General features: G+C 38.4%; 1 protein-coding gene across 1 annotated transcript; it reads right to left on the bottom strand.

Moving 5' to 3' along the window:
* Positions 1–1,500: 1,500 nt before the first annotated feature.
* LOC134734707 (late cornified envelope protein 1C-like) lies at positions 1,501–2,124 on the bottom strand. The gene has a single exon (XM_063628067.1). The coding sequence runs from the start codon at positions 2,122–2,124 to the stop codon at positions 1,792–1,794; it is 333 nt and encodes a 110-aa protein (XP_063484137.1). The 3' UTR covers positions 1,501–1,791.
* Positions 2,125–10,920: the final 8,796 nt, after the last annotated feature.

The raw sequence follows: 10,920 nt of genomic DNA, 5'->3' as shown, positions 1-10,920 counted from the left end.
GTGTCAAAAATAAACCATAAATTGATGGTTAACGATTTTTTGACAAGGGTGCCAAAAATTTGACTGTTTCACCAAGGAAACAATAGTCTTTCAACAAATAATGCTAGGGCTACTGGAAAACCACAAGCAAAATAATAAAATTGACCCTTATCTTATAACGTTAAAAACATTTAACTCAGAATGGATCAAAAACCGAACAGAGGGCCTAAAACAATAAAAGTTGTAGAAGAAAATATACAAGAAAATCTTTATGACCTTATGGGAAAACACAGTCTTGGCTTTCATGGAACTCTGGTCTGAGATGGCTATATAGCAGCTGCCCTTAAGGAGCACACAGTGCAAGCTGTGGAGAGAGAAACCTGGACCTTAGCGTGTGTCTGGTCCCAGCTGGAACATTATGTCCTTTCTGGGGAATGGTATCATTTGTCACTTTGGCCACCAGTCAGCTCCATACTTATTAATATGCTAATTGAAGTATTTGGACAGGTCACCCAATATGTGCAGTGCTTGAGCTCCTTCTTGTTACTGAAGCCAAAGGGAATATATCCCTCATCTAGTCTCCTGGAATAGTCAAGAAGCAGGCATATGGCTGAGAATCATTGTACTGGATGTCCCTCGGGTGAGTCACCAAAGACACAGGGACATCTAGAGGTTGTATTAATCAGAGCATTTGTGAGGTGGACATCAGATTATTCCTACGTGTTCTTGCTGTCTGATCTGCCAGACACCAGGGGGTTTTCATGGATTAAAAAAATAAGTGTAGGGTATTGCCCACTTATCCAGTTCATAGTAAAACTATTGAGGCATAATACACACAAAATTAAGTTAACAATTATTCAATCTCATGTAAAATTTGTAATTGAAAAAATATTGATGAAAAATCAGGACTTCTTCACAAAATATAAAGATGAAATGTTTGACTGGAAAGATTGGACCTGGGACTCTGGGAGAGAAAACAAAGACATTGATTTTTAACATACTGACTCCTTTTCTACGGATTTTTAAGTTTTTTCAAATCGTATTTACCACATGTTCTATGCATACTTGTAGTCAGAATAGTCTAAGATTCATGGTCTATTTGCAGAAAGTTTATGTATAATTTCCTAATATTTTTTACTGAAAGAGAATGAAATTTGGGAGTGAGTGGGCAGTATTGTAAAGGGGAGGAGGGGTAGATGGATGAAAGGATGGGGTGCACATCTGTCTCCCTGCCACACCCTGGAGACCAAGTAGGACCCTGAAGAAAGTCCAAAGCACAAGGCTCTGTGTTCCTGAAACACCAGGAGGATGGGCACAGGCAGAGCCACGTAGTGATTCCTCTGACATAAGGTGTCAAAGTAGGAGCCAGAGATGTTTTTCTCTCCCCTCCTCCCTACCTTTAGCCGTGCGACTAGCACATCTTTGATTTCCAAAGCTTCCAGGCAGCAGGAAAATAGAGAACAGTGAAAAAAATATTGGAGACACAAACAGGCAAGGAACAGTCCACAATAAGTGGCCAGAAGATCTTTTGCTTTATTGTTTCACTTGAGGCTGCAGGAAATGAGCTGGAGAGTGAGTTTGTGGCTTGCGATCCCAGAGTAGACAACACAGTTGGTGTCAGGGGCAGCAGATAGGTTGTGGGAGAGGAGCCAAGTTTCTGGATCCCAGGGCAGAGGGATCCTCTAGGCCAGAGCTCAGAGCCTTCACGGGGGCATCTCAGCCACTCTTGCAGGCCCAGGAGGAGAAAGGTGAGGAGGAAATGTTTGATCATTCATTTCACCCAAGTCTGCTCTTCTAGGTGCAGAGTCCACTTCAGCAGCAGCCTCCAGAGTGCTGGCTGCTCCCCCCTCCACAGCAGCTGGAGCCCCCTGAGGGCTGGCTGCAGCAGCCAGAGCTCTGGGGTCTGTGACAGTGGGACCTGCGGCGCCTATGGTGGCTCAGGCAGCAGCCACCTCCCCCAGAGCTGCAGCAGCCCCCAGAGCTGGAGCCACAGCAGACTCCAGAGCTGACACTGCAGCAGGAAGAGACTGGAGGACACTTAGGGGGACACTTTCGGGGGCACTTAGGGGTGGGGCACTTGGGAGGGCACTTGGGGGTGCACTTGGGAGGGGGCTGGCACTGCTGCTGGCTCTGCTGGCAGGACATCTTGGTGGTGGGTTCAGAAGCTGAAGGAGAATCAAACAGCAAGTTAGAGCGAGGCAGAGAGGCCACCCTTATTGCCTTTTTACCATCATTTATTTTTGCTACATTTTTAAAACCTGTTCAAGTAAGTCAGAGAGAAATTATCTCTAAAATTGTTTGTCAGATGCTTTCACAATGTCTTATAGGATCATCAGGATGTTTTTATAAAATAGAAATAGACTATCTTATTTTAACCAAGCAACATAATGAGGACAACTGTATTAACAAACTTGCCCAAAATTAATGTCCTTTAAGTGGAAAAGGCAATTTGACATTCACAGAATCTGACTGAAGTCTACCCTTCTGCACCACTTAGAATTCTGAAAATGTCCAATCTAGGAGCCAGTTTAAACCTGCAGTTCTGCTTTTTAAAAAATAAACAAGACCCTATCTCTAAAAAGAAAAAAATAGCTGGGTACGGTGGCATGCACCTGTAGTCCCAACTACTTAGAAGGCTGAGGCTGGAGGATCATTTGAGCCCAGAAGGCCAATGCTGCAGGGAGCCAATGCCACTGCACTGCAGTCTGGGCAATAGAATGCCACTTTGTCTCAAAAATAAATGAAATAAAATAATAAAATAAAAATAAAGATTCCTTTTTGGAGGAGCTTCCCAGATGGCTGTATTGGGTTGACACAAACACACAATATATTATAGTCAGAATTGCAAAGGGTCATCATATGAGTTGGCTATCCCAAATCATATTATAAATGGAGAAATGAGGTCTAAAGCTAATTGTAGCAAGCTGACACGTGACCCTAGATTTCCCGGTCTGGTGAACCGATGCCTAGTGAAGCTCCCTCTTAGAACCCACAGACTCCTCCATCTGCCACCCTGGCAACCATAAATTTCAATTTGTTATTTGCTGTTCAACACTGGGGCTTCTGATACAGATGCCCAGACACCACTCATGACTAACTGACTCCTGATGAAGGTGTAAGGGCCACGTATCTCTGTGTTTATCAAGCTCCAAATATGCTTCCTCTGGTCTCTGGTCTCCATTATTTGAGAACCACTATAATCCCAGTACAGGCTTCGGGGAAGAGACACAGTTGAATTGCTAAGATCTACGCTCTGACAGGAAAGTTTGTTTTAACTTATCTGGAATAGGAGACACTAAAAAAAATACAGAACTAATTTGGATTAGAGCATGAAGCACAGACATACAAATCATCCAGGTGCTTCCCATCTCTCCTGCCCCACAGCTTGAACTCCATCAGAATTTCTAGACATTCTCTACCTCTTCTAATCCAGCTACCCCTCCCCAACAAAGCCCTGCCCGGCCTTCCCTTCTGCCCTGGTCTGGGCATCCCTCTGTGGAAGCCCCTGCTCCTTTTCCCAGTGGACACTTACCGAGGTCACAGGGTCCTTCAGCACCTCAGGAGGTGAATGGATGGGGTGCTCTGGTCATGAGCCCTTTTATCCTGGCCTGGGCTCTGCCTCCAGCTGTGAGACAGGGCCTGGGAATGAAAGGATCTGTCTCCTGACACCCACATGGGTTCTGTGACAAGGAGTGACTGGCAGCTCCACATCCGCCTTTCTCCACAGGGCTCAGGGGAGCGGTTCCTAGTGTGGAATATGACTTAGAAATGGAGTGGGAGTGAATTCCTACCACCACCTGGCACCTTATTCTCTTAGAGGTGCCTACCTCTCAGTTCTCGCTCTTGAAGTGTGATCCCCCAAATGTTCTCCTTCTTCCCCTAGCAATGTTAATTTATGAGCTCCAGGCATCCAGGTTTGAACAAAGAAACACAGAAGCCTCTTAGTTTTTTCACGTGTCCCACCACTTTGCCACTGGGAGTTGTTTACGTGTGTGTGTGTGCCTGTGTGTGTGTGCATGTATGTGTGTTTCTTTTTTTTTTTTTTTTTGAGACAGAGTCTCGCTCTGTTGCCTGGGCTGGAGTGCAGTGGCAAGATCTCGGCTCACTGAGAGCTCCACCTTCCGGGTTCATGCCATTCTTCTGCCTCAGCCTCCCGAGTAGCTGGGGCTACAGGTGCCCGCCACCACACCTGGCTAATTTTTTTTTGTATTTTTTTTAGTAGAGACAGGGTTTCACCGTGTTGGCCAGGATGGTCTCGATCTCCTGACCTCGTGATCCTCCTGCCTTCACCTCCCAAGGTGCTGGGATTACAGGCTTGAGCCACCGTGCCCAGCCATGTGTGTGTGTTTCTAAGTGTGGTGTGTGCATTAGGTGTGCATTGTGTGGAGCACACGTTCAAAGTAGATCTGCCTCTGAAAATCAGCTTGAGTTTGGAGAAAGTACTTGGAAGTTAGCTTTGGGGATTTGGAGCCAGACATCTTGAGGATGAATCCTAGCTCTGATACTACTTATATAATGTAAGACAAACTAATCTCACTGCCTCAGTTTCCTTGACTGTAAAATGGGGATTTTAATAACCTCCCCTTTATGAGTTTTTTAGGAGTATTAAATGAGATAACATACTTAAAGCTCATAGAACCGTTCCTTGCACATTTTATGCATACTGCAAGTTATCATTATCATTATTTCTAAAAGTGTGTATATATACACATACATGTATGTACATACATATGTATATACACACACATTTATTTTTTGGTCAGGCGTGAAGCCAGCATTTGCATAGCACTATAGAGTTTATGAATAGTTATTCCACATGACTTAGGCTATCAGCATAAGAACCTGGAGCATGCAAACACACATGCTGAGGATATGTCATCCTGCAGAGATCTGTACCCATGTTGCTTGAGTGTGACTCTTCTTTTCCTGCTCAGGTTGTTACAAAAGGCTTTGTTATAAGGGAGTGGTCAGGATATCAATCCCTTGGCTCATAGGTAAGTCTTACTCAGAAGCAGACTCACTGATTCTTAGAATACTTGGCCTGAGGGATCACATGATCCATGCCCCTAGTGATGTGGTACCCAATATGTCAATCAGTCTGATTTAGATCTGGATGGTAAGTTGGCAGCAGGTTTGAAACCTCATAAAGATTGGTCTGCTTGCTTTAATTGTATGATGTCAGTGACTTAAATTTCATAAAATTTTTATTAAGCAAGTGACTGGCTTTTTAGATCTTCCGTTATCACGACTTGGATGTGGACATGGCTGAGATCTAGAATGTAGCTACGAGGCAAATCAAAAGTAAAGCATTATGTCCCACATTGTAAATTTATATGAATGACTGTAATTTTTTTTTCTAATTGTTTCTATGTCCATCTGTAAACTGGTTATTAACACATTTATGGAAATGTTCAATTTTTAAAGAATCACTCGAACTTCATACTGAGTAGTATTGTACTTTATGCTTTGGAATCAGCACCTAGTATGTTAATGGGTTATTTTTTTCACCCATTAGATCCTTTTTTGGTAACATACATTATTAAATAACACTCAAAGTAGAAAAGGATAGTTCATTATTTCTTATGCCTGGTGGCTCCCAAAACCATGTTACAAAAGGAAAATGTGATGTTTATTTACTTCTGAATAAAAACTTCACGTAGAAAAGAGCAACATGTAAACACTCCTGAAAGAGAAGTGACCAAATGAGAGGAAATTACATCACATATCTCAGGAATAAGATTAACACTGTTGATATGCAAATATACTTTACAAAAGTAATAAGAAAAAAATTCCATGAAAATAATGGACAAAAGAGATAAGCAGGCAATGCAAAATGTTAAATTTATAGTGAAAAATACATGTATAAAAAGACATCTTTTATTTTTCTCTATGGAATTTATGCATTCATATTAAATAGGCAAAGATTTAAAAATTTTACAAACGAAGGGTGGATATGGGAGGGAAAAGTTACTCTGGATGGAATACCTTTCTGAAAGGCAAACTGGTTATTGATTCATTCAGATATTATTTACTGGTGAGTTCAAATAATTAAAATGTAGAATGTACATATATTTTGACCAAGTAATTCCAATTCTCAGGCTTTCGTTTTGTGGAGATTATTATAAAAATGTGAAAATCTAAATACTCAAAGGTGTTAACTATGGTATTGTAATAAGGTAAATTGGAAACGCTTACTACTAAGTACTTATTTTAATGCTTAGGGTATTAAATTGTGAAACAGGCATATAAAGGCACATATGGCAATAATTAAAATTATTTTGTGGTTCTACATTTAGGCATAAAAAGATATTTCTTGACTGAAGCTGTTATGTTATAGAACACATATACACCAACAACTGGAAATTGTTATTTAAAAATAAAACCATGGGTATCAGTAACAAAAATATGAGACATCTAAGAATCAATATCTCTAAAAGATGAACAAATGGAAAAATTACAACATTTTATTGAAAGGCATTAAAGTAGATCATAATAGAAAGAAACATTGTCTTAAAGACGTCAATTTTCTACAAGTCAACCTGTGGATTCCATGTAATTCTAATGAAAACCACTAGAGGGAATTCAACGGAACTTAATGAGCTGATTCTACGACTTGAAGGAAACAGCAAGAAGCCCAGAATAGACAGTATAACCGTGAAGTAGAATGCATGGGAACTTATCTCACAAAACACCAAGCATATTATAAAGCAATTGTCATTCAGACTGTGATCTATTGATTAAGGAACAATGCGACAGGTTATAGGAACTAAAAATCATTCATTCATGTATGAACCCCTGAAATGTGTCAGAGGCAGGATTACAGAAAAGTGGGTTAAGAGTAATCAGTTCAGTAAATGATACCATACCAACTGTTTATTCATTTGGACAATAAATAAATACCTCTACTTCACACCATATAATTAAAATAAATTCCGTAAATCAAAGATCCAAAACTTTAGAAATATATTTAAAATTTTCAAAAATGATTTAATAGAATAACCTTATGGACTTTTGATGGAAAAGATTTCCTAAATAATATACATGTGTTCACATCAGAGACAAACACATTACAAACAAACAAAAACCCTTGAGTTTGGTTATATTAAATTTTCTTTAACCAGAAAACGTTACAAAAGATGAAACTACAGATTATGAAAAGATATTTGCAACACATATAATTGACAACAAATTAGTATCTAAATAAATAGCCCTACAAATCAGTGAGAAGAAAGCAATGACCCAAAGGAAAAATGAGAAAAACACATGAAAATTGATTTCCAGAAGTGAAAACCTGAATAACCAATAACTAATACGTTTTTGAAAAAGCTTTTCAACCTTGCTAGGAATCAGAGAAAATCAAGAAAAAACCATGATGGTATATAATTTCACATCTATCACCTTGGTGAGAATGAAAAATTCTCACCATTTATTCTTCTCACTGATGTTGAATAACAGAAATTTTCATGTACTCTGATGGGACTGTACGTTAGTACAACTTTTGAAGAGCAATTTGGCAATATTTAGTCAGGATGAAGGCAGATATACTGAATGACATGCTGATTCTTCTCGTAAGTCTATGCCTTGGATGCAAAGGTTCCAAAGTATGTGTAAGAATGTTAAAAAGTAGCACTTTTTATAAAGTACAAAGTGAAAACAAGGTAAGTACCCAATTTCAGGTGAATGCATTTTAAGTAAAGTATGAATATTCTTACACTGGAATGCTATACAATAGTGAGAATAAATTAAAATGAAATTGAGTCATCTGTATCAACATAGATAAATGTCTCAAAGTCATGGAGTAGATCACTTTTAGAAAATTAAAAATACAAATTATAATTAATATAGAAATAAGTTATAAATAAAATATAGCTAAGTACAAATAAAGTACAGAGGAATTGTTACATTTTTAACTTATAAATAAATTATAAGTTAAGGATAGATAAACACAGGAAAGTATATGCATTACACAGGAAGGAAAAACAGAAAATACAGAATAATGAATATCTCTAGGTAGAAGGGACATATAAGGGGGTGGTTTCAATTATATTTATGATGGTTTATTTCTTAATATGAATGGAAAATACACGCATGCGGTGTTTACCAGGAAATCCTTTTAAGTTTGTATCTGTGTAAAATATTTTATTTAAGAAATTTATACATATGTAAAATTTAACACATACTTATGTAGTAAGGTATTAGTCTATCATATTTCATATATATTAAAATATTTCAAAAAATTATTTTACTTAATTTTGTTTTCTTCTCTAGCAAAATATTTAATTTAATATGCATGTATTTGTGCCTATTTTTCTTTATAATTTCTTTAATTGTTTTTATATTGAGAATGTTTTTCTCAATCCTGGGAGAAGATAAACATTTAGTTACAAGTACTTCTTTCTTTATAATTCAATTTCCTCAAAATATTTAATCCCATGGATTTTGTCTTGGCATCTAATACTAAATGAGGGTTTACATTTTCTTTTCAGTTATCAAAATTCCCTAACTCCAGGTATTGAATAGCCATCTTTTCCCCATTGATAACCATCACCTGCATCATCATATTTTAAATCTTTGTGTGTGTGTATATATATAGATTTAATAGTATATATGTATACATACATATGTGTATACATACATAGGTATATGTGTGTATATACATACATATATGGATGTGTGTGTATATATGTGTATATATATACTATTACATTCTTTTTGTTTTTTAATTTGCACCAGTCTCAAGATTTGGGGTTTAATTACATGAAAGTTACAGATAAGTATTTTATCAGATTGGGACTTGTGGTGGATAAGAAAAATCCTCTAGATTTCTGGCAAACAAAAGGAAGAAAGAGAATTTCCTGGGACTAGAAGCTTAGGATACTGCCCTCTTTGTCCTTTGCCAGGGAGGAGCCTGCAGGTGAATTCCTGATATGGGGGATATACAGAACGAGGACCCAACTATTCCCTCAGGAAACGTGGAGGAAATGAAACCAGTTTTGTCATCTAAGCAAAGATGAGTTTCTAGTTCCTCTGCAAGTGTGGATCAAATGATGCATGAGTGCTTTCTATGACCAGATGTGGATCACATTGGAAAGACCAACTGTTCTTAGCCATTTATCCCCTGTCTAAGAGAAGATTCTGGAACCAAGGCTGAACTTTGAGAAATTCACCCTGGAGAGGCATCACTCACATCATAGATAGAGGGGAGACACTAAAATGCCCAAGAGAGGAGGAGTCAGAAGTTGGATTCTGCTTCCTGGTTGCTGTCAGAAGGAAATTGTGCCTACATGTCAGCTTGAGCCTCTTCTTTGTTCTCCATTCAGAAAATACATTTAGAAAGCTGGAGAAGGACAGATATTAGGTGGGGAATCAGTAGAAGGACCAGGCTCCCTTTCTCTGGTATAGTGGGCCAGCCCACTGGAGCAGGGGTATGGGCAAATATGCCATTCAGTCAAATTTGGGGCCAGGCAGAGTGGCTTGTGCCTGTAATCCTAGCACTTTGGCAGGCTGAGACAGGCAGACCACTTGAGGCCAGGAGTTCGAGACCACCCTGGACAACACAGCAAAATCCTGTCTCTAAAAAAAAAAAAGTACAAAAATCAGCCTGGCATGGTGGTGTGCACCTGTAGTTCCAGTTACTCAGTAGGCTGAGGTGAGAAGATCACTCATTCCTAGGAGGTTGAGGCTGCAGCGAGCCATGATTGCACCACTGCACTCCAGCCTGCACAACAAAGTGAGACTCTGTCTCAAAAAAAAAAAAAAAAAAAAAAAATCAATCAACCAACCAATCAAATTTGGCATTGATATTGTTTTTCCGACTGGATATTTCATTACTGAACTGAAACCAAGTTTGTAATTTTTTTGTTTTAGAGATGGGGTCTTGCTTTGTTGCCGCACTTGGTCTCAAACTCCTAGGTTCAAGTAATCCTCTCTCTCGGGCCTCCTGAAGTGCTGAGATTATAGGCATGAGCCACTGCACTGGGCCCACGTTTGTGATTTCAAGTAACAAATCACTTTCCATTACTTCGAAAGAGCTGTAAAATCAGTTGGCCTTTCAATTTTTCATTTAGGAATGGAAAACCATCCCACTGAGTAAAATTTTAAGGACAATTTTACTTTTAAAATTTTTAAATTTTTAAAAAGCTATAATTTTATTACATCCTCCAAGCTAAGCTTGCTCAATGTGAGGGTTATAGACAGATTTTTTAACATGCACCAGCTTAAGAAAACACACAATCGGATAAGATTTCATAGAAGGATGACATTTGAGGTGAACCTTAAAAGAGGGACAGAATTACAAAATGTCCAGATGGTGGGGAGAGATTTGGAGGAACTTTGATAGAGGAAATAGCAAGTAATGCTGCTAATAGTGATAGTAAGTAGTGATTATAGTAGTTAGTAGTGATAGTAAGAGTAGCAGTAGTAGTAGTGGCAACACTTATAAAATATCAAGAGAAGCTACTCTTTATTGAAGACATAGTATTCTGGATACAGAGCTATGAATGGTAAATTCTACTTACAGCTTTTCAGAAAAAAAAAGGATGAAGATATACAAGTGTAAGTTGCTTAGTGCAGCAAGAACATGGGGTGTCATGGGAAGCATGAATGGTAAACCTTAGAAAAGAAGTTGGAAACAATTCCTCCTGAGTCTCAAATGTAATACTTAAGAAGCACATGCATTTTTCTATAGAAAGCCTCTGTTTTGCAGAAGTAGAGTGACAATTTCAGACATGTGGTATAGAGAATGTGTTCTGGAAAAAAGTGCAGAGAATTTAATGGAGATGGAAGAGGAAGAAAGAGATAAGATTTAATGGAAGGTTAATACAAGTGCAATTTTTACACAAAGATATGCCTCAAACTAAACTGATTTCAGAAGTAGTTAGTGGGAAAACTGTATTTTCAAAATATATTTCTGTTTTTTGCTTTCTATTTTGTTTTATTAAT

Source organism: Symphalangus syndactylus, chromosome 12, assembly GCF_028878055.3.
Source record: "Symphalangus syndactylus isolate Jambi chromosome 12, NHGRI_mSymSyn1-v2.1_pri, whole genome shotgun sequence".
Classification (NCBI taxonomy): domain Eukaryota; kingdom Metazoa; phylum Chordata; class Mammalia; order Primates; family Hylobatidae; genus Symphalangus; species Symphalangus syndactylus.
The sequence above is the reverse complement of the archived record's forward strand: the minus strand, read 5'-3'. Positions and strand labels throughout refer to the sequence as shown.